General features: G+C 36.4%; 3 protein-coding genes across 3 annotated transcripts; 2 read left to right on the top strand and 1 right to left on the bottom strand.

Moving 5' to 3' along the window:
• Positions 1-9,999: 9,999 nt before the first annotated feature.
• On the top strand, positions 10,000-11,292 carry LOC125209312 (UPF0481 protein At3g47200-like). The gene has a single exon (XM_048108912.1). It carries the CDS (start codon positions 10,000-10,002, stop codon positions 11,290-11,292), a length of 1,293 nt encoding a protein of 430 aa, XP_047964869.1.
• Positions 11,293-17,498: 6,206 nt separating this feature from the next.
• Positions 17,499-20,642, top strand: LOC125217036 ((+)-menthofuran synthase-like). Its single transcript, XM_048118859.1, has 2 exons — positions 17,499-18,395; positions 19,882-20,642. The coding sequence occupies exons 1-2, from the start codon at positions 17,526-17,528 to the stop codon at positions 20,500-20,502; spliced, it is 1,491 nt and encodes a 496-aa protein (XP_047974816.1). The 5' UTR covers positions 17,499-17,525; the 3' UTR covers positions 20,503-20,642.
• A 2,369-nt stretch (positions 20,643-23,011) lies between these two features.
• LOC125216989 (UPF0481 protein At3g47200-like) lies at positions 23,012-24,791 on the bottom strand. Its single transcript, XM_048118791.1, has 2 exons — positions 24,664-24,791; positions 23,012-24,571 (listed from the first exon to the last, which is right to left on the bottom strand). Exons 1-2 carry the CDS (start codon positions 24,671-24,673, stop codon positions 23,169-23,171), a joined length of 1,413 nt encoding a protein of 470 aa, XP_047974748.1. The 5' UTR covers positions 24,674-24,791; the 3' UTR covers positions 23,012-23,168.
• Positions 24,792-25,107: the final 316 nt, after the last annotated feature.

Below are 25,107 nucleotides of genomic sequence, written 5' to 3'. Positions count from 1 at the left end.
GTCTGAGTTCAAATTTATTAATAGGAAATATTTTGAAACACATAAACGGCACCGCACCTTAAAAGAGGCGACTTTTGTTAGTACTATTTTCATTTATAATTAGGTGTATAGTATTCCTTCCGTCCTATAAAAATAAATGCACTTTCCTATTTTGTCCGTCCCACAAAAATATATGCATTTTATTTACTACTGTAACTATCATTCTCCTCCTCTCTCTTACTTTACTAATTTTATCTTAATTTTTGTGCCGTATACATTGTCTCTATTTTTATGGGACGAAGGGAGTGTATATCATGAAACATAAACACCACCCATACATAAACAGAGAAGGTAAGGTTGTTAGGAAAAGAAATTCTTTGGATTATGAATTTTAGTAATATTATGACTATTGAAATTATGATTCTTAGATTATCATTCTTAGGAAAATGATTACTAGAAATATGAATTGCGAGAATATGGTTATTGTATTTAGAAAAAACATGTCATAATTATGAAAATTTATATTTTTATGTATTTACATAATATAGTACAACATACAAAAAACTTTTGGGAGTATTTGTATTAAAGTAGTGATTAAAAGTAATTAATGCAGTTGGAGAAGCAATCGAATCTGTCTTCTGAATTAGGCTTGGGGAAACGGTTTTTGGTTCTTCGTTAACCGAGAACCCGAGAACCGAGCCTTATTTTTTCGGTTATCGGTTAACCGAGAACCGAAAAAATAAGATTAAAGGCTCGGTTCCGGTTATTTTTACATATAATTTATGTCAACAACATTTTTCATAAAATACAACCTAAACTCAACCCTTCTCACCATCACCCACAACTCCATCTCATCCACAACTCCCACACCTTCCACAACATGACTCTCCACATCTTTCTCCATCACCAATCACACTATTTCTATTCAATTTTTACAGTAAACAAACACTTCATTTATTGCTCAACATATGAACACAACAATCACTTATTATCTATTTGCATTATCAACAATCATATACCACAAAAGTAGATTCTCTTTGCATATGTCAACAGCTAAAAAATAACACTTATAATTCACATATCAATACCATGAATATCGAACGTCAACAACTCGCATTAAAATGTCAACAACTTAGAAAATAACACTTATAATTCACATATCAATAGCGAGAATATCGAATGTCAACAACTCGCATTAAAATGTCAACAACTAACAAATAACACTTATAATTCACATATCAATACCGAGAATATCGAATGTCAACAACTCGTATTAAAATGTCAACAACTAAAAAATAACACTTATAATTCACATATCAACTACGATGTCAACAACAAACATTATTCATGTCAACTACGATGTCAACAACAAACGTTATTTATGTCAACTATTATGTCAACAACAACATTTTACAAATAATTAATGTCAATAACAAATATTTTCATGTCAACGACCTATATTATTTATGTCAACAACAACGTTTTACATATAATTCATGTCAACAACAATGTTTTACATATAATTTATGTTAACAACATTTTTCATAAAATTTATGTCAACAACAAACGTTATTATATTAACATCTCATATTAAAATGTCAACAACTAACAAATAACACTTATAATTCACATATCAATAGGAAGAATATCAAATGTCAACAACTCGTATTAAAATAACAGTCTTTCTGCTCGTACACGTACTCCTGTGCCGATTTATTCAGCAGCATCACAATGATCGAGTGATTCAGCAGGAATTTCTTCAAAATAACAGCAGGAATTTTCAGCTCTAAACTAAAATTTGAAAAACATTGCTATTTATTAGAACTTCCGATGGTTGAGAAAATCGGAGAAGCAACTGAAAAGGGGAAAAATTCCTAATTCACTGGTTAGGAGTATCTAAGATCATAACCACACAAGCAATAATTTCATCGATCGATTGAAAATGCTCAAACACAAAATCAAAATAAAAAAAATGAGGAATCATGTGGATGCAAAATTAAACATGAACTCCACATTTGAAATCAATTTCGGCTGGAGAACGTCACCTTATCGCCGGTGGTGGCGGCTTCCTTCTTCGACGCCGTAAATGAACACTTATCTTTTCTCTTGTCCTGATTAATTTGCTGCTGCCTACTCTATAGACTGCAGAAACAATATCAATAAACACAAACATATAATTCACATATCAATACCGAGAATATCGAATGTCAACAACTCGTATTAAAATGTCAACAACTAAAAAATAACACTTATAATTCACATATCAATACCGAGAATATGAATGTCAACAACTCATATTAAAATGTCAACAACTACAAAATAACACTTATAATTCACATATCAATACCGAGAATATCAAATGTCAACAACTACAAAATAACACTTATAATTCACATATCAATACCGAGAATATCAAATGTCAACACTCATATTAAAATGTCAACAACTCGTATAATTCACCAGCATGAAATTAGCACGCCTTTCCTTTTTAATTTACTTTCTATTTTTGTTTGCAGCATTCAATCACAAGAAATATGGAGATTTCAAAAGGAAAACTTTCAATCTGTACAATATTTAATAAAATAAAATAAAAATAAATTGGTAGTATCATTATCTCTTCTTCTTCGATTTTTTACTGGAAAAAAGAGAGCCCATTCCGAATAAACTCACAGTAGAATTTGGGGCAATGTTCAAAACTGGAGTAATCCGAACTCCATTGTTGTACGATCTCTGCTGCTCTTCCCCAGCGACGGCTTAATGTAATGGTAGAATTGATTATGAAGCCCCGGCGCCGGAGAGCTTCGCCGATTAATCGGCGGTTCCCGCACCGAATTATGCTTCTGCTCAGTTCTAACATGATAAATCATACCATACTCAATTCCAACGTTGACCGGAGCCTCTTTCCCAATTTCTGCAGAGTGAAACTCACAATTCACAAACGATTCCATCGAAGCTATAATTGCATACTATATTCATAAATTTACCTGAAAAATCTTCCGAGGAAGGAGATACCATTCCTATTTCACTTTGTACATCTAGATCTGCATCGATTTCCCCTTTCCCCCAATTTCTCTCTGCGAATTATGTTCTCAAAAACCTAGATTTTCCGCCATTGAACCAACGCCGGAAGATAAATGATGGTGACATACAAGTGAAGCTCCGGTAGATTTCTGTCCTCCGCCGCGGCCTCTGATCCTTCGCCGCCGCAGCTCATTGTGGAGCAAAAATACGAAGAAGCTCTGCTGTGATTCCAGTTTCAATTAATAGAAAATTACCATTCTACCCTTTTCATTATAAAATAATCTAAAAATATTTTTTGTGTGGCAAAATCTGGACCACTCATTTAATGAAAATGAGTGGCTGATATTGCATCTCATTTCTCAATTACCCTAAAAAATCTCAATTGATCATGGACATATATATATATATATATATATATATATATATTAGTTTTATTATTATTGTTTTAGAAAAGTAAAAATTAGTTTGATGAATGATGTTGGTTTATATTGGTTTTGGACTTAGTTTTGTAAACTTTGTAGGAATTTGTTTTTTATGATGAAATGGAATCATGGTTTTGTCCTTTTGATTTCACGACTTATTACTTAATGTATTGTATTGCACTTGAATTTGGTTCCTACGTTGGAACCGAAGACCGAATCGATCGGTTTCTCAAGGAACCGAACCGACAAAGGGTTCGGTTTCGGTTCTGAATTTCAAAAAAAAATGGGAGTCAGTTACTAATCGGTTTGGTCGGAACCGAGCCGACCAAATTTCCACCCCTATTTTGAATCCTAGCCTCTTAAGTCTTAACTGTCACAAAACTCCCAAATCTGCACCTTTTTCCTTTAAATTGATGATTAAAAAAAATTATAGTAGTTTTACAAACAAAGTGAAAAATGTCGACAACAATGAATAAAGAATAGCCTACACAAGAAACCTAGGAAATTAATCCTAATTCAAAATCAACTAAACTAATATCAAAATATATTGCAAATGTGACTGACTATGGAAAATTTAATTTCTACTCCACAATATTAATAATAGATTTTGAATATATCAAAAAATAATAAATGATGTTTTAGAAAAAGTTAGCACCTTGAATACTAAATTTGTGTGTATACATGGAGTAGTCTTTAACGTGAGAGAGATTAACCACAAACACCACAGTCCAAAGAGTTGAAATTGCACAAGAGTAATTTTGATAGAGAATCACAGAGAAAGAAAAGTTTGAGAACAATGAAGAAAAAGAAAAAGAGAAAATCGTAGAAGAAGAAAAAAGAGGCACCACATATAATATATTTATAGTCCATAAAAAAGAATGAGGATCTTATTTTAAACATTTCTCTTGTTCCACTACAATTGAATACATTAATTTCCAATTAGCATTTACGCGATGGATAAAACGTTTCAATGAGATACTATTATGTGAATTGTGTTGATTTGCATTATTGAGCAATTACAAAAGTAAATTGCTTGAAACATTTTGTAATATTTTACAACCATCACCCAAAACTTCTAAATTTTCAAGATTTGTCCAAAACTTATATAGATATTCAAAATGATGGCCAAAACTTACCTTTTGTATAAGTTATTATAGATTTTTCAATGGGCCCACATAGTGTAATAAACACAATTTTAAATTTAAACAAAAAAAGTGAAAATTTATTAAGGGGCTAGTTTCTCTTTCTGTATTTCTCTTATTCCAACCTTTATCTAGAGAGAGAGAGAGTTTGTTTGCATGGAAATTATATTTCTCTTTACATATTTCCTTAACTAAATGAGATTTTATTCTTTTCACTTTGAAATTGGGAGTTTTATTTCTTATGTATATATGTACTCCTTCCGTCCCAAGGAAGATGACCCCTTCCTCAGATGGCACAGGATTTTATGCAATTATATTTTGTGTGTTAAGAGGAGAGTATAAAGTAAGAAAGGGGGAATAAAGTAGAGATAATGGTGTTTCTATTTTAAGTAATGGATCATTTTAGTTGGGACAAACCAAAAAAGAAAGTGTGTCATCTTCAATTGGACGGAGGGAGTACAATTTTAAAATTTTGTTTTATTATGCAAGCATGTCAACTTTTTAACTAGTATATCAAACCGATGAAGTCAGAATCCATTCCAGTGGACAAAATCAAATTTCAAACAAAATTTTAAATTAAAAAAAAGGAAACAATACAAACAAATAAAATTACTAAAATGATCTCAAACTCCATTAAAATTGAAAATCACAATTCTAGAATAAAAAAACATTCATTCTTCACTTTTCTTAGCAGGCTGAAAAAAGTTCCAGATTTGATTGAGAGTAAAATACATTACAACCTCTTAGAATTAACAAACAGATTCATCTTTCACTTTTCTCAGCAGGTTGAAAAAAGTGTCACATTTGATTAAAAATTAAAAAAATGTTACAACCTAGTACAAAGGATAGAGAATCATATTCTTACTGAAAGAATTGCACAGACATTATGAACCACATAGAGACCGATAACGAAAATTGTCAGCAGTAGTGAAACCATCTTCCATGGAGTCAAGTTGTATGCACTCTAAATTTTGCGTACTAAAGTTTTATCTGTTTTATCTTCACGGGAACGATAGGTGTTAAAAATTAGTTTCGTCGACTTAATTAGGTTATGGAACAATAAGTAAACTTGATGATTGACATCCAAATAATGGATATGAATGTGGTCCACCCCTCACTCCATGAAAGGTTACGATAGAGGCTTTGAAGAGGTTTATCAAGATATAATATCACTACCTTTACCTATTTCGATATATTGTACCGAAGTAGTGTTACATATTTCGGTATATTGTACCAAACTTCGGTACACTTACACCATACCGTTTCGTATAACTTTATACCGAAAAAATACTCTCTCCGTCCAATAATAATATGTGCACTTTCCATTTTCGTTTGTCTCATAAAAATATGTGCATTTCACTTAATTTTTTACTAAGTCAGAAAGGTAGCCGTTTAATTGCACTGCTCTGTTGGAATATCATCATTAAAACAATATCTGTTGGAACCCACGCCCCACAGCACCTCTTCTCAAAGTTCTAATGGAATATCATAATTAAAAAAACCTGACATTTACATACACATACACATACACATACACAGCGCCTCTTCTATACTCTTTACTTTGTCATTTCTTTGCAACCCGATTTCTCTATGATGCCAGCTATGTTCATTCCATGGCTTGTACAATGGATCTCTCACAGAATATCGGTAATGTCCATCAAAATTCAAAATTCATTGTTTACATTTTGTATAGATTTGATTTAATTTTTGACATTGTTTGCAGTTTTCTCCATTCCTAAGATGTTAGAGCGCTACGTGAGGTATCCAATTGTGGTTATATGGCTTTTCTTGCATTGGTTTTTTGGTTTGTCTTTACTAAAAAGTGTAAGTTCTTTAAAATACTAGATGAGAGTGGTGATGTGAGGTCGTTTGGAGAAAACTTTGCTCCAACTTTATTTTCTAGATTCCTCCACTGTGTGGAGAGGCGTGTGGGGAAAAAAGGGACGATATTGAATGAAACGAGGAAACTTTGATATGGATCCAGAGGATTGTACGATTAACTGCTGCTGTTATTTGGGAATGTGGTCCGCCCCTTCCTCCTCCTCCTCCTCCTCCTCCTCCGGCTCCTGCTCCTCCTATCCCCACTACACATACGAATGTCCTTGCTGGATGCCCCCAACCAACCAATTGCCTTGCCCCCGTCTTGGCAACAGCACACCTGGAACCAGCAATCCTGGCAGCAACACAACTACTGGCAAAAGCATTCCCAACAAAACAACTCCCGCTGGCACTCAATCTCCGGTAAATGCATACAATTCCATCACCTTTTTGAAAAATATAGTACTTCATCCGTCCCATAATAGATGTTACACTTTTCTTTTTAGTTTGTCCCACAAAAGATGTCACATTTCCTTTTTTGGAAAAAGTTCTCTTTCACATTAATATAAATATACTATTTTCTTTCTCCACCTAACACACATAACAACATCTCCTAAAATCCCGTGCCATTTTCCAATTATGTCTCCTAAAATCCCATGCCATTTTCCAACAATGTCTCCTAAAATCCCGTGTCATTTTCCAACTATGTCTCCTCAAATTCTGTGCCATTTTCCAACTATATCTCCTAAAATTCAGTGCCATTTTCCAACTACGTCTCCTAAAATTCGTGTCATTTTCCAATCATGTCTCCTAAAATCCCATGAAATCCCATGCCATTTTCCAACTATGTCTCCTAAAATTCCGTGCCATTTTTCAACTATGTCTCCTAAAATCTTGTGCCATTTTCCAACTATTCCATATATTATGGGACAAAGGGAGTACTAAATAGGGAGGAGAGATTGAAATCTCTAAGCGAGATAGCATCCGTCGGGCAAATGCTGATTGAAAGTCGCATTGCCGAAAACTACTGTCGGAATGCCAACCATGGCGGTCTAGCCTCGTTCCTGGTCCACGTCCTTGAGAACGTAAGGGTGAAGGCCGGAGAAGGCTCTCAAGACTTGGCTGATCTTGATTTTTCAGTTGGCTACAATAGATCTTGAGGCTGTACAGAATAAGAAACAAATGGGGAAACATATATTCGGCCTCCTCCATGAGAGGATGTCTTCCCATGTACTTTATTACAAAGAGTACGCTATCTAAAAAGGACGGTGGGTGGAGGGAAGATCTGAGGTCTCTTGGAGAATTTTGCTCCTATTCTGTACTCTGAGTTTTTACATTATGTCGAGCGTTGTAATCCTAAATAAGTTTGAAACCTAGAAAGGACATTACAATACCATACTAACTTGTAGTACTTCATCCCTAACTAAGTCTTAATTGTTTGGATTAGTATACTGAAAATTATATTTCTAGCATGTTGCACAAGAATTGTTTATATACAATAAACTCTACAATCTACTAACCCAAGGCGAGAAGAAGTTATTTTATCGCATTGATGTTTGATTATGCATTTATAAAAGAATATAATATAAATGTTCTCTCACATTAATATAAATATACAATTTTCTCTCTCCACCTAATGCACATAACAACATCTTCTAAAATCATGTGCCATTTCCTTTTCAGACATGGGATAAAATTATTCGCCCTTTGAAAAATATATTTTGGGAATTAATTAAATAATCCCACACACTTAACTTATCGGCCCATAATTATATTATTTAGTGGCCCAACACCTATTATAGTACCCATCCTTATTTCGGACTCCACCATCAATCAAATTTTAGGCCCAAAATTAAATAGAAACAACCCAAGGATTAAAAGAGAGGCCCAAAGTAAAAGAAAAAAAAAACACAAAGTGAGTCCAACTAATCCCCTTTCCTCTCTCAATTCACTTTCTCCACCAAACACCCCCAATTTGAAGATCCCCAATTTGACAACCCTCCAAGGGAGGTAAAAAAAAATCAGAGGAGTTAATAGGATTAAAACCCAATTAAGTGGGTGATTTAAGGATCATTATTGGCTGCTCTTTAATGTGATTAAATCCCATGATTAGGCTTTAATTTGACAGTTAAATTCTGGAGTGTTTTGCACTGTAAGAGGAAGAGCAGATTGTGAAGCAGAACTGCTTAATCGCGAGGAGCAGAGAGGAGGGAGGGATTGGGCTCTAAAGGTTAAAAATCTCCCAATTCTTTATTTGTTTGGACTCATTTAATTGTAAAACCCAAGCTTGTATATTTATTTAATTATCTTCTTGGACTTTCATTTTCCATGGCCCAAAACCATTTTTTTTAACATAAACATTGGACTCTTATTTTATTTGAGAAGCCCAAGTGTATTACTTTAATTCCAACATCATCCTTGATTTAAACACGTTGATACTACGTGTAGTACTTAAATTGATTTCCCACAAGAAGGAATTATTCCTCTCAAGAACTAATTCACACTACGCGTTGGGTCATGGATCATTAGTCAATTACATAAGCGTTGGTTTTATCAAATTACGTGAATTAAGTGTTGATTTGTCAAATTTGTTATACTATAATATGAAATGATATTTGGAGATGAAAAAAAAAACCTTATAATGTCCTGCTCATGGTAGTTAGTTCATCAAAATTGGATTAGTGAAATAACTGTAGATTCGAAGCATCACGGTTTAAACATTTTAAATTTTTCGTAAAAGTACGGTTTAAATCTAAAAATCACTTAATGTTTCAAATTATTTCATTTCAATTCAATATTAATTCAATTAAGTTAGATTTATTAGTATATTAGATTATAAAATAAATACAATTGTATTCTAATCCTGTTCCCGGTTCCTCAATTAACCAGTCGGTTCTGGTTCCGGTTAACCGAGAACCGAAGACCCGTTTAAGCACCCTTAGTAGAAAATTCTTAGGAATTGTATTACTTTCTCTATTTTCTTATAATTAAACCAAACATAGAAATTTTAAAGTTAAGAATTAAATAAGTACTTTATTTATTTAATTAGAATTAATCCAAACACTTAAAATTAATAATAAGAAAAATCAGATTACTTGTCCAAGAGTACAATCTGTGCCAAACAAACGTACCATTACTAGTTTATCTAAAATTGAGGTCCACGTATTCAAATAGTACTTCTGGACAACCCCATCAACATAAAAAATATTTGGGGTCCATATATTAATTTGCAACATAGTAGGAATCCAATAATGTAAATTGTAATGCATATTCCCAATAAGATCCAAATGCAAAATAATCAAAACTAAAGTTGGCGTTTTCAACTTTTATTGAGGAGGCCGATTCATGAGCATGTTCTCTTCAATTTCTTAACATGACTTAATTGATCCATTATTGACTGATCAGCTTAATGACAAATGGGTCGAGGTAATTCGGTTTATTCGTGGAAGACAGTTAGCTAATAAAAGTCAAATATTGTCAAAGTTATTCAATTAATGAGGCTAGGCTAGGAGGATGGTAGGTAGGGTTTTTATAGTTTTTTTTACCCAAATGTTTGTGATCACAATTTTATATAAACTAATTCCTTAATTGTGTAGATATAGATTTTGAGTGCATGTATGTCAAACATAGATGATAAAACTCCCTGCTCTGTCACCGTCTACATCCGATCTCCGCGCCACGTGCTATACAGAGTCCCGGTGCAGGTGCGACGCGGGAAGAAGCACATTTATGAGCCGGAAGTGGTCCCCCTAGGCCCATACCACCACCGCTGCCATCCACAACAACAACTAGTGGAGCCACTCAAGGACGAGCTACGAGATATGGTTTGCGCCAACAACAAAACCCTATTCCTGAGCAAGATCCTTAGGCGGATAGACGAAATCCGCCACTTCTACAATGGAGCAAATCACTACACCGACGATGAATTGGCTGAAATGATGCTTCGCGACGCCTGCTTCCTCATATGCTACATGCAAGTATGCTCTATGCAAGTCAACGAAACCAAAACCCTAATTTGCCAGCGTCTGGGGATGTCTGGGATGTTGTTCATGTTCCGCGATATGTATATGCTGGAAAATCAAATTCCGTTATGGCTCATCTTCTTAATACACCCTCACCAATCATTATTGTGCGAGTACTTAAGCTACAACGCGTTCGGGGATAACAGGATGACACACCTTCCATGGGGAAACGGGCGAGGCGAAGAGCCTCTTCACCTTCTAGAAGCTTCACATCGCACCCATCTATGCCTCGTTGAGACCCGAGAAAATTCAAGTAATTGTTTGCAGCTTATCAAGACACATAATCAACTAAGGGAACGAAAGACAAGCTCAACAACTCTGTGGCAAGAGAGGAATGGCCAGTTTAGATCGGTGACGGATCTAAAAGCAAAAGGCATTCATTTTCGACGAAGTTCAAATTGCTTGACCAACGTTAAGTTCTTCTCCTTTGCCTTCTACGCGCAACTCCACCTTCCTTTCTTCTACATCTCCAACAATAGGAAAGTATTCTTGTCCAATCTTATTGCATTCGAGATGTCACCAGAGGCGGCTGATACAAACTTTGGCGTAACGTCTTATGTCTATTTCATGAAAACGCTAATCAACAACGCGGAAGATGTGAAGGTGTTGAGGGAGAAAGGCATACTGTACAGCCTGTTGGCGAGCGATGAAGAGGTGGTTGAAATGTTTAAAAGCATTGATACTTATGGATTCTCGAACCGGGACCTTTTTCTTGCCGTGACGATGAGGATTGAGGAGCACTGCAACAACAAAGGGAGGATATGGATGGCCGACCTCATCAACACCAAACTTCGGAGCCCATGGACTGTGATAGCTCTCGCCGCCGCCACTTTTTTGCTCTGCCTCACCTTTCTTCAAACTTACTTCACAATCCATCGACGCAGTTGATTTCACTTTAAGTTTTATGTAAGTATGTTTTACTTCAATATTTCAAATGTAAGTTAAAGTTACTTCGTTGGAAACCAAAATTAGTTACTATGATGCTACATAAGAAAATAAATGGACTTGATATGGGCTAAATATTTAATTTTGCACACTATTTGACCCAAAATTACATTGGGATTAAAAATTGAAAAGGCTACCTATTTCAGGACGTCCTTCTTTACATTTCCCATCATATTGCTCCGTTCATAATAATATATTGTACTATAAAAGAACTCGATCACCGTCTACGAAATAATGTCCATATTTGTGACATTTTAGTTCGTTCAAGAAATAATGTCCATATTTTTGTTTTTTTTCCTTGCATTTATAGTACGTGGATTATATTAATTCATTACTCTCACATTCTATTATAAAACTAATACTCCATATAAAAGTGCGACCTATATTCCATTATCTTTTTCTATCTACTTTCTCTCACATATTTTAAAACTTACAATGAGTTAAAGTCAGACTTTAAATTGTGGATGGTTAGAGTATAAGATAATTGAGTTGGTCATTATTTTTATCGCATTATTTAAAGCGGATCTCCCATGATTACAGGACTTATGGACTTGATAAATGTGAGTCGAAAATTCAAAAGTTTATCATCTCTAGGACTCTTAACATTTTATAATTGTATCAATTCTATCCAATCTTTTAAAAATCAAAGCTTACAATTTTAATAAAATCATCGAAGTATATTTCATTATTAATCTTAAGTTACACGATACTATTCTATTGGACAGAACCTGAATTTTCGACCTCTTTGTGAGCTAGTAATAGGAAATTAATTTTAGCATCTTGCATCTGATCATACGATTATTCAACAAATTTTCCATTGGGCCTAAAACTCATGGTCTCTTAGTCATTGTTTTAGTTGGCCCATACCACTTTTTACCTCAACCCGCCCTTACTTAAATTGAAGCCCACAACTACCCCATCTCTTGCAATTTTGACGAGTCTCACTTCTTTAATTATATATTCACAATAAAATTAATTTCATTTCATTTAAAATACATTTTTATTAACAAAATCAAATTCAATTAAACTTATAAAGTATTTACGAATTTCAAAATTTGATATCTTGATTAAATTAACATTAAATTCTGTTTTTTTCTTATAGCAAGATAGTAACAAGTTTAGCATCCAAAACATCTAACAATATATATATAGCGACCTCAGGAAAACAATACATAATCATTTAGTTGCGTGGATTGATTGTGAAGTAAGTTTGTAGAAAAGTAAGGCATAGAAAAAATGTGGCTGCGATGAGAGCTATAACGGTCCACGGGCTCAGAAAATTGGTCTTCATGAGTTCGGCCATCCACGTCCTCACTTTGTTGTTGAAGTGCTCCTCAATCCTCATCTTCACGTCAAGAAAAAGGCCTCTATTTGGGTATCCATAAGTATCAACACTTTTAAACATTTCAACCACATCTTCATCGGTGGCCAGCAGGCTGTAAAGTATGCATTTCTCCCGCAACACCTTCACATCATCAGCATTGTGGGTTAGCGCTTTCATGAAGTTCAAGTAAGACGTCAGGCCGAAGACCGTATCTCTATCCGGGGACATCTCGAATGCAATAAGATTGGAGTAGTATACTTTGCTGGACATAGACAATCTCGAGTGATAAACTCGGCATTTAGCACTTCAATAGACCAATTAAACCGATATAAATATGAGTTAGTCAATATGACATGTTTTCTTTTTTAACTCTCCAATTAATATACCTAAACATTTTTTTTCTATCTCCAATTAATATATTTATCTCTTTTTTCTCATTATTTAATACTTAGATCCACTTTTTCTCTCTCCAATTAAACACATTAACCAATAATTCCTAAAATCTTGTACTTGTTAAAAAAAATATCATATTAGCCGAAACAGAGGGAGCATATGATTGTGACACTAAAAATGAAGCCTAGTAGTTGTTCTATTCCTTCAAGGACATCCGATAACATTGACATACTGAGTAGTGGTCGTTTTGCCCCGTCCAATTTCTCATGCCGCATCCGCCACTGGACAACATAACAAACACTAGGGCATAAGGGTCAGAGAGTATCAATTTTCTTGGCATTCAATGGATAATAATTTCTATTATCTTTTTGTTAGATTCATTAAAATTTACAAATCACGTAGAGTATTAATTAGATTTTACGGCAGCACCAACAGAAAATACTAGTGATACAATAAAAGAACCTATATGTAGGATATAAATGCGTTAAGAAACTAATTAATAGAGTAAATGGAATACTGAGTTCAAGTTAAGCTACAGTACTAATTAAATTAATTACTCCCTTTGTTCCGCATTAGTGGGGGTGTTTCTTTTCGGCACACGATTTAAAAAATATATTGTGTTAATTGAGTTAAGTAAATAAAGAATAAAGTATGAAATTAAAAAGGTATAAAGTAAGAAAAAGTAAAGCAAGTGAGAAGAAATAAATTGACTTTTACTTAAAAAGGAAATGACTCCACTACTATGGAACGAGGAAGGGAACATTTATAAGGTACGGATGAACAGGGGCGAATCCAGCCCTTTAAGAGGTGGGGCATTTGCCCCTCCTCACCTCTTCCCCTCCCTTTAGTATTTATTACAAACTTTCATGTATATATATAAAAAATTATAGCAAATGCCCCTTCTTAAAAATAAAAATTTTATTAACTTTGCCCCTCCTGTAATAAATTCTTGGCTATGCCCCTGCGGATGAAAGGACCTATATATGAGTAAAAAAAATTTACGATATCGATATATGGGTGCGTTATGGTGACACCATAGTTAAAATGACAACTTGGCAATCTAAGCAAACAATCTGCGAGACATAGGTAAGCAATTGGCCATGCGGTTTCACGCAATCTGTGATATAAAATCAGAACACTATAGTAACACTATAGTTCAATTGATAACATAGGCATGCAATCTGCAATACATAGATAAGCTATTCAACATATGGTTCCAAGCAATTTTCGATATGAAATCAGGTACTATAATTAAGCAATCTGCAGTATATAGTATGCAGCATGCCATGAGACAGACTAAGCAATCAGTGTTACGGCAAGAGTGGTTGCGATTGTGCACTTACCATATTCGCGTTGAGTCGTTGTCGGATTTACGCAATTAGATTAAAACACTATTTAATATGCCAATTACGCAATTAGAGTAAAACACTAGTATTTAAAAAATGGTAACTAGGCAATTCACCATTAAATAATCCTCCACATGCTTTAGTCAACCTTGACGGCTTGACGTCGACTGTGGCCAATAAAGGCTAGCCGAAGTGGTAGTATAGGTTGTGTCACTACTCACTAGATTGACTGAGCAATAAATAGTAGAGAAATCTTATTTTCTTGAATTCAAAATTTTATCAGTACCAATGTTTTAAAAATCGGACCGGCCGGCGAACCGGCGTCGTTACTGGTTCACTGGTTCAACCGGTTCACTGATCGAACCATTGGTTGAACCAGAATATATAATAAACACATATATTAAATATTATTAACAAATTTAATAGTTTTATGTATTAAAATAGATGATGTTTATTAATTTAAGAAAATTTATTTCGTAAAATAATATTATAATTAAATACGAATTAGGTATTAAGTTTAGATAAAAATATTCATTGATGTCAATAGCTAGGGTATATAAATTAAGTATGTAATATAAAAAATTTATTTATAGTAAATAATGAATCTTATATGGTACTAATAATAATATAGATGGTAAGTAGAGCATCATTAAAATATAGAGGATGATAATTATTTATATTATAATTAACAATTATATTAAATAATATAAAATTAAAATGAATTATTAGTTTTTTTAGATAAAAGTTTAATGGTTAATGTATAAAAATATTTGATGTTCAAATTGTTCAATGAGCTCATGTGGTGGAGTGGTAGAGGTCTTCTTATGTAGAAGAGAGGTCATGAGTTCAACTCCTACCAATAACAAATTTTAAACATTTTTAAACAAAACAATATTGAACCGGTTTCCGGTTCACGGTCCAACCGGTCCGGCCGGCCGGTTCTGCCGGTTCACAGCGGTTCAATGCATTGGTGGTTTAAAGGAGTGAACCGGACCGGACTACCTACCGGTTCGCGGTCCGACCAGTCGAACCGGCCGGTCCGGTCCGGTTTTTAAAACATTGATTAGTACTAATAAAAAATACTCCGTCCGTCCCGGCTAAGATGGCACATTCCTTAGTCGGTACGGGGTTTTATGAGTAATTGGTTAATGTGTTTAATTGGAAAGAGAAAAAGTGGATGGAAGTATTAAAATAGAGAGAGAAAAAAGGTGAATATTTTAATAGGGGTGGAAAAAAGTGATTGAGTGTGTTAATTGGAGAGAGAAAGTTTCCAACAAAGGAAATGTGTCATCTTGGTTGAGACAATTCAAAAAGGAAAACGTGTCATCTTAAACGAGACGGAGGGAGTAGTAATAATAGCATATCAATGAAACCTGATTTGCAAATCCTATGAACATAAAAAGAAATAAAATTAAAAAAATTTAGAAATATATTCAAAAAAATAATTAAAAAATTTCCATCCCTTTCCGCATATACAATGTTTTCAATTTTTTTAATTAGAATAATTTTTTCTATTTACATACCTTTATTCTTCATATGTTCCATTTTTTTCTCCCATATATAGTTATAAATTTTAGTCTTATGTATTTATTTATTCTATTTTGGTTAACTCACCCAATATACCCGATGAAAATACTGCAGCAAATAAGCAGTCACTGTCATATTTGAGGTTTACTGGCTTCGTTCAAGGTTGGTAGGGTAACACCACCTAATTCGGGCCGACAGTATACAACAAAAATTCGTAATAAATATTTAAATTTTTGTTCAATACTCCGTACTACTAATATTCATTTATTCATAAACAATTTAGTTTGAAGTTATAAATAAGAAATGACTACGGCTAGTACACTATTGTGCTATTGTGTTAGGCTAGCCTGACGGACAAAAAGCCAACATCCTAGAGCTAGGTCGCACAAGAGGAGCTAGCCGATTTTTATTTTATTTTTTATTTTTTTACATTTTTTCTAAAATATCCTATTTCCATTTCATTTTTTCTATGTTTTTTTTTCTTCAATTCATTTTGTTGCTATTGTTGTTTTTGGTGTTTTTTTTTCTCGGGAGGGCTAGAGCGTCGGCTAGCCTATTACTGGCCTGTGGGAAGTCCTTAATGATGTTGCAGGAAGTATTTTTGGCTTGTCTTAGTGCTAGTATATGGAAAGGGCGTGACTATTGTGGATAGGGGTGTCGAAAGGTAGCGGGTATCGGGTAATTTTCTACCCGACCCGATACCCGCTACCCGATGGAAACGGGAAACGGATCGGGATCGGGTATTCAAATTTGGGATTTGCGGGTATCGGGTATACCCGATACCCGACAATTACCCGATTGTTTATAATTATATTAGCATTTTGTAATCATTTAAAATTTAAATATGAGCTCACAACATTATTTTTTTTTTTTTCTTATTCCTTTTTTTTTTTATCAGAGTTAAGTTTATTTAACTTTTAAAATCTTTTAATTACAGTAACAAATACACACATACAACACATACAGTAAAATACTAACATAATTTTCAGAATCTTCATTTACATATGTTATATATATTCAGGAACATACTAACATAATATATGTATATTATATACAAGGTTTAGACTTTGGATATACATATATTGTGTGTATATACATAACGAATGATTGATAACTCATGTTTGGACTTACGGATGATGACCAACAAGTGAGCATATTATAACAGTAATTAGTTTGGAAACATCTTGAGCATGTTATGGCAGTATAATATGGAGTAAAATATACAAATAACAACAATAATACGATTTTAAAAAAAAACAAAAAAAAAATGAAAGAGGTTGGGTCGGGTACCCGCGGTGTCAGGTGCGGTCGTGCGGGATACCCGACTCGGGTATCGGGTAATACCCGATACAGTGCGGGACGGGTATTGGGACTATCTTTGGAGCCGAAATCGGGTGCGAGTACCAGTTTCGACACCCCTAATTGTGGATGCTCTAAAATAGGTGAATAGGATAATGTATCTTCTAGTTATAGATAGTGTGAAAGAACAACCATTACTCTCATCTCATGTCTATAAATTGGAGACCCTTGAAATGAAACAATAATCCATCATCCAAACTAGTACTACTACAAATTAAAGAAATTAAATGGCAGCTATACTACTTATTTTATCTTTCATCTTCCTAGTCCTTTTCTTGCTCAAGAAAAGCCCCTCAACAAAGAGGCTGCCACCTTCTCCACTAAAGCTTCCGATAATCGGAAATATCTACCTAGCCGGAAGCCTACCCCACCGCTCCTTTCACTCTTTATCCAAGCGCTACGGCGAGGTGATGCTCCTCCAGTTCGGCAGCAAGCCCGTCGTCGTCGCCTCCTCGGCCAAGGCTGCCCGGGAGATCATGCTAAACCAAGACCCGATCTTCGCAAGCCGCCCGAGGTTCAGCACAGCCGACAGGCTATTGTACGGCGGCCGAGACGTCGCTTTCGCTGCCTACGGGTCCCACTGGCGGAAGGGGCGGAGCATGTGCGTGCTCCACCTCTTCAGCAGCAAGAGGGTCCAATCCTTCCGCCCCATCCGAGACGAAGAGACGTCGCTGATGATTGCGAATATCAAGCGATCTTCGCCGGGGGTTGTGAACTTGAGCAAGGTGTTCATGGATCTGGCGAACGACGTCGTATGCAGGGCTGTGCTAGGGAGGAAGTACGGCGGCGGCGGGGATAACAGAGAGAAACGATTCAATCAGATTCTGGAGATGATTGTGGAGATGTTGCAGCGGTATAATGTGGGAGACTTCGTGCCGTGGTTGGGCTGGATCGACCGTGTGAATGGCGTTGAAGCGCAAGTTGAGAAGATTTTCGAGATGACGGATCAGTTTATGGAGGGTTTGCTTCGAGAATATCGAGAAAGGAAATCGAGTGATGGCGCAGTTGTGAATTTTGCCGACGCATTGCTTGAGTTTCAGAAAGAGAGTAAGGATAGTGATCCTGTTGAGGATGATGTGATTAAAGCTCTAATCTTAGTAAGTACCTCATCTTTATAATTATGAAAAATTTTAATTCTGTGACACTGGGGAAATAATGTTGGCACATACATAAGAAAAGAAAATGAATAAAGGAAAAATAAAGGTGTTTTCATTTTTTTAAGACGTCATCTTGGTTGAGATTAACTAAAGAAAAATGACTCGTCTTTAATGGGAGTAACCGACTTTTGCTGTCATAATTGGCTTTAGGATAAAACTTGTGGTTGCGGATCTCTAACATTCTACTGTTAGGATGGGTCGCCAATGGTGGACTGATACTTTAATTGTATCGGCAATTTAGTTACTTAGTTAGGCTACAAATTCAATGGAGGACTGACCCTACATGATAGAAATAAAATCTACTCCAGTACCTAAAATCTTACTAAGTTAACTGTAGACTCCAATTTCAGGATCGAGGGAGTATAATATTACCAAATTTAGTATGCATATCTGCCATACCGCTATATACCGCAATAGATTGAAAATTTGATATATGCTACTCCCTCCGTTCCTTATAATTTGTCACTATTTGACTCGGTACGAGTTTTAAGAAATGTAATAAAAAGTGAGTTGAAAAATTTAGTGATATGTGAGTCCTACTTTTATGGAGTATTAGTTTTATAATAATAAAATGTGAGTGAGAATGAGTTAGTGTAGTATGAGTTCTACTACCAAAAATGATAAAAGTGAAAGGCGACAAATTTTTAGGGACGGACATAAAGGAAAATAAGCGACAAATTTTTATGGACCGATGGAGTATTATATACTCACCATAAAAGTATGGTACATACTGGATTTTTGCTATACTATGTAGTACTCCCTCCGTCCCCCATAATTTGTCACCATTTGACCCGACACGAAATTTAAGAAATGTATTAGAAAGTGGGTTGAAAAGTTGGTGGGATGTGGGTCCTACTTTTATATATTAGTTTTATAATAAAATGCGAATGTGAATGAGTTAGTGGAAATATGGTCCACTACCAAAAATGGTAAAAGTGAAAGGTGACAAATTTTTAGGGACGGACGGAAATGGAAATAAGTGACAAATTTTCAGGGACGGACGGTATATACCGAATTTTAATACCATACTAAATATTCATATCGATAAGAAACAAGATGTTGGCTTAACATTATTTTGGTGTAACGTATAATTATGGTATACCAAATTTCAGTATGGTATACAACTTAATGGCATATCGGATTTTGGTATGGAAACAATATTGAAAATAGGCATATAAAAAATTTGGTATACCGGAAGAACAATAATGAAAAGATATGGTATTTACTTATATTGACACTTTCATTAGTGAATGCGGTATTTCAATTTTGATAAGGTAGTATTATACTGACCCACCCCTACTAAATATCATTTCTGAGGGCATATGTTTCAACTTTCAAATCCCCAAGCTAGATTTATGTCCATAATTCTTGTAAAAATAAAAAAAAATAATGATACTTAAATATGACGAACAAATGTTTGTGACAGGATATGTTTGGAGGCGGAACTGACACGACCTTCACAGCTTTAGAATGGACGGTGGCGGAGCTCATAAGAAATCCAAGAACAATGAAGCTTCTTCAAAAGGAAGTGAGAGAAGTAGCTAAAAACAAGAATGGGATTGATATTAATGAGGATGACTTGGACAAAATGCCATATTTGAAAGCAGTATCTAAGGAGAGTCTACGGCTACACCCACCTTTACCATTAGCTGTCCCTCGAGAAATAACTCAAGACACTAATTTACTGGGCTACGACATCCCACGTGGCGCACTTGTGTTGGTCAACTGTTGGGCCATATCGAGGGATCCCTTATTGTGGGAGAATCCCAATGAGTTTCGTCCTGAAAGGTTCTTTGACACGAGCATAGACTATAAAGGTTTGCATTTCGAGATGATTCCCTTCGGAGCTGGCCGAAGAGGTTGCCCGGGTATCGGGTTCGCTATGTCTCTATACGAGCTTGCAATATCAAGATTGGTGAACGAATTTGACTTTGGAATGCCTAATGGAGGTAGAAAGGAGGATTTAGACATGACTGAAGCCCCTGGATTTGCTGTTCATAAGAAATCTCCTCTACTTGTTGTTGCTACTCCACGTGCCTCTAATTAATAGTTTCCATATAAAATTGAATTAAACGTAGGAAATAATTATTTAATACTTAAGTTCTTCAGCACAATAAAATTGTTAGTAATTGTTTACAGGTTTGATTATGTAGCGAAGTGATTCAGTCAGATGTATAAATAAAATGGCTACTCTTGATGTTTGTTATTTCTTTGATGAAGTTAAGCTCAATAACTACAAGCGTTCGATGCAATGACTAATATTTATATTGCATTTATGTATGTAGAATACTCAAACTTAATTGGTCAATTAATTTGTAGAAAGATTATAAGGAGATTCAGAAGATTGTTAGTTTATAGCTTTGATTTAAAATAACTAGGAAGGTGAGCAAACAATAGGAAATTACATTTGTTCGATGCTAGTAATAGGAAATTACAAAGAAAGTATTGGGAGAAATGCTAGTTTTAACTTTTAAATTTAACTTTGACTCAATGCTAGTTATAAGAAATGCTTTTAACTCTTAAATTAACATTTGTTCGATGCTAGTAATAGGAAATTTAACATTTAAATTTCCCAACTCATCTGAATAGGAAAGTATTGGGCAGAAATTTGAATATTCGACCTCTTTTTGGGCTAGTAATAGGAAATTACATATACGATTATCAACAAAATTTTCATTTGGTCCAAAACTCATGGCCTCTTAGCCATTCTTTAGTTGGCACACACCACTTTTTATTTTTTTCTTTTTTTGTTAAAAAAAAATCTCAACCCATAAGAATTGAAGTCCACGACCACAAGTCTTCATCCCATCTCTTGCAATTTTTACGAGTCTCATTTCTTTAGTTTTGTATTTTTATGAGTCTCATTTCTCATTTAAAATAAGTATTTTACTAACAAAATTAAATTTAATATATGGAGTAATATTTTAGAAAAGAAAATGTTTCAAAAGAAAAGAAAATTACTAAGGAAAGCGTTTGTAAAACAATACTCCATCTGTCCCATTAGAAATGAAACGTTTTCCTTTTTGGTCTGTCCCATTAAAAATGAAACGTTTCTAAAATTGGAAACAATACTCTCTCTACTTTTTCTTATCTCTTACTTTACTCTCTCTTCATTAACTCACAAAATAATACTACATAAAATCCTGTGCCGAAAAGCAAATGTTGCATATTTAATGGGACGGAGGGAGTAGTACATAAGGTTGTCTCCGGCGGCGCCCCTCCCGCTCGCCCTTCCCATGCCACGTCAGCACTAGCCCCTCCCATTCCACTGCCACATCACTAGCCCTTCCCACTGCACTAGCCCTTCCCACTCGCCCCTCCCACTAGCCCTTCCCACAATTAAATTAATTCACAATTAAATTAAAATTCACGGAATTAAAATTCGACACAAATACGAACGGGAAATACGAATATTTCAATAAAAAAAAAACATACATCATTCTAAAAAAAATTACATGGTAGACAGAAAAAAAAAACAACCACATCAGTGTCCACCCCTCCGCGTCCAAACCTCTTCGATGATATCCTCCTGAAGTCGAATATGGGCATTTCTTTGCCGCATGTCGGCAAATGCGCGCAACCGCTCAACCTCTCCATGAGGTACCCCCATGTTCACATTCGCGGTGGCCACGCCGTGGCTTGGACCGGCACCCGTGTCATCTTCGCTGGTCCACTGAGTCAGTTCGTCCCCTTCACTCTCGACAATCATGTTGTGCAAAATGATACACGCGTACATGATGTCGCCGATGTTGGGAATATACCACTGCCGTGCCGGACCCCTCACCATCGCCCATCGACTCTGGAGCGCACCAAATGCGCGCTCAACATCCTTGCGCGCTGCCTCCTGCCGGGTCGCAAAGTAGGACTTCTTCGGCCCGACCGCATGCTTGATCGTCTTCACAAAGACGGGCCGGTTGGGTATATCCCATCCGCCAAATAGTATCCCATGTTGTGTTGGTTGCCGTTGGCGACGAAAGCTGATGGCGGGACCAACGCCATTGCACTGATCGTTGAACAGGGGCGACGACTGGAGGACGTTGATGTCGTTGTTCGACCCGGCCACTCCAAAATAAGCATGCCATATCCATAGCCGGTAGTCAGCTACAGCTTCAAGGATCAACGTGGGATGCTTGGCTTTGAAGCCGGAAGTGTGTATCCCCTTCCAGGCGGCGGGGCAGTTCCTCCACTCCCAATGCATACAATCGATGCTGCCCAACATCCCAGGGAACCCGTGCACCGACCCGTGCATATTAATCAGCCGCTGGCAGTCTTCGGGGCTCGGACGCCGAAATTCATCATCACTAAAGCCATCACTATCACTAGCGCCTCCGCCACTACCACCCGCACGACTACTCGCCATTACAGATAATTGAAAAAAGAGGTTTAGAGAGAGAAACTTGTCAACACAAGTGGTGTGAATGAAATGACGTTGGAGGAGCCCTATTTATAGAGTTTAAAAAAAAAAAAAAAAAAAAAAAAAAAAAAAGAAAGAAAATATAAAATGTCGGACGTCCGAGTGGGACGGGCGACCTTCGCCACAGTGGCGCCCGTCCCACTCGCCCGTCGACGGGAGGGGCGAGCCCATCGCAGGGGCACTCGGGACGGGCGTGGGCGCCCTTCCCTCCCACAATGGCGCCCGTCCGGTCGGACGTCGCCGACGGGCGAGTGGGAAGGGCGCCGTTGGAGACATCCTAAAGCAAAGGCGGAGTCATTTTAATTGCGTGGATTGATTGTGAAGTAAGTTTGTAGAAAAGTAAGGCACAGCAAAAACGTGGCCGCGACGAGAGCTATAATGGTCCACGGGCTCCGAAAATTGGTCTTCATGAGGTCGGCCATCCACGTCCTCGCTTTGTTGTTGCAGTGCTCCTCAATCATCATCTTCACGTCAAGAAAAAGGCCTCTATTTGGGTATCCATAAGTATCAATGCTTTTAAACATTTCAACCACATCTTCGTCAGTAGCCAGCAGGCCGTACAGTATGCCTTTCTCCCGCAGCACCTTTACATCATTAGCATTGTGGATCAGCGCTTTCATGAAGTTCAAGTAAGACGTCAGGCCGAAGACTGTGTCTTTGTCTGTGTCTCTCTTTGGAGACATCTCGAACGAGATAAGATTGGAGAAGTATACTTTGCTACTGTTGGTAACGTAGAAGGAAGGAAGTTGGAGTTCAGCGTAGAAAGCACATGAGAAGAACTTGATGTCCGTCAAGCAATTTGAACTCCGCCGAAAATGAATGCCCTTTGCTCTTAAATCCGTCGCTGACCGAAACGGACTATTCACCATTCGCCACACGGTTATCGAGCTTCTCTTCTTTGCGCTTGCTTGGTTAAAGTAACTCTTGATAATCTGCGAAAAACACCTTGATTTGTCAGGGCTCTCGTTGCGATAGAGAAGGATTCGATACCAAGCATCGAGTAGGTGAAGAGGCTCTTCTCCTTTTCCGTTTTCCCAAGGAAGTTGTGTGATCCTTGTGTAACCACCGAAAACAAGAAGCTCTGCTCCTCCCTCGTTTTGTTGCGTTGGCCTTATGTCATCCCCGAAAACAATAAGGTTCAAGTATTGGCACAATAGTAATTGGGGATCAGGATGTATTAAGGAGATGAGCCATAACGGGATCTGATTCTCAAGCATTCTTATATCGCGATACATGAACAATTTCCCAGATAGTCCGAGTCGTCGGCCAATCAGATCGGAAGTCTCACCTCCTTGCATATTGCAAATGAGGAAGCAGGCGTCACGAAGCATCATTTCAGCCAATTCCTCATCGTCGTAGGCGTCTGCTCCCATGTAGAAGCGTCTGATTTCGTCTATTCGCTTGCGGATCTCGCCCAGAAGGAAGCTTTTGCGGTTAGGATCCTTGCAAAGCAAAACCTCTAGCTCGTTCTTGAGTGGGTCCACCAGCTGGGATTGTGGATGCCCTCTGTGGTGGTACGGGCCGAGGGGGACCACTTCGGGCTCGTAAAAGTGCTCCTTGTAGCGTTTCATCTGTACCGGCACTTTGTAGAGCACACGTGGCTGAGATTCGGGGTTGCTGGTGTTGGCGACGGTAGGAGTTTCCTCAACTATGTCTGGGATGTTGACGCCAACGGCGGCGCCGGGAGTTTCCTCATCTATGTCTGTCATATGTACTTAGATTAGGAATGGAATTTTAATGGAATCAATTCTATAAAGACTAAAGTTGAAACAAAGAGCGAAATCATAAACTCACTCCCTTCCATGCTAGCTGATGAAGGAGAGAAAGAAAGAGTAATGTAAGATAATACTCTCTATGTCCCACTCAAATGTCCACATTCTTTAGTGGCATGAGATTTTAGTATGAGTTGTGTTAGATGAAATAAGTAGACAAAAAAAATAGTTTTTGAATATTTTAACGAGAAGAGAGAGAGATTTATTTCTAAAGTATATATCTTAAATGAGACAGATAGATTACTATATAGATAATTTGAAATGATCTGAAGTTAAATATGGAGTAAGTAGCTGGGACGTCAAAACTCTATCCACCACCCTCATTTTTCAAATAAATATGATTTTTAAATAAACTTGTTCTGTTTTTCAATGCCGTAACATTTTTAAAATGCAAAACACGGTGATCAAGTCATTAAATATAATTAATCGTCGTCGATGTTTCCCTCATACCTAAGTCTCTTCATGA

This window comes from Salvia hispanica, chromosome 3, assembly GCF_023119035.1.
Source record: "Salvia hispanica cultivar TCC Black 2014 chromosome 3, UniMelb_Shisp_WGS_1.0, whole genome shotgun sequence".
Classification (NCBI taxonomy): domain Eukaryota; kingdom Viridiplantae; phylum Streptophyta; class Magnoliopsida; order Lamiales; family Lamiaceae; genus Salvia; species Salvia hispanica.
The sequence above is the reverse complement of the archived record's forward strand: the minus strand, read 5'-3'. Positions and strand labels throughout refer to the sequence as shown.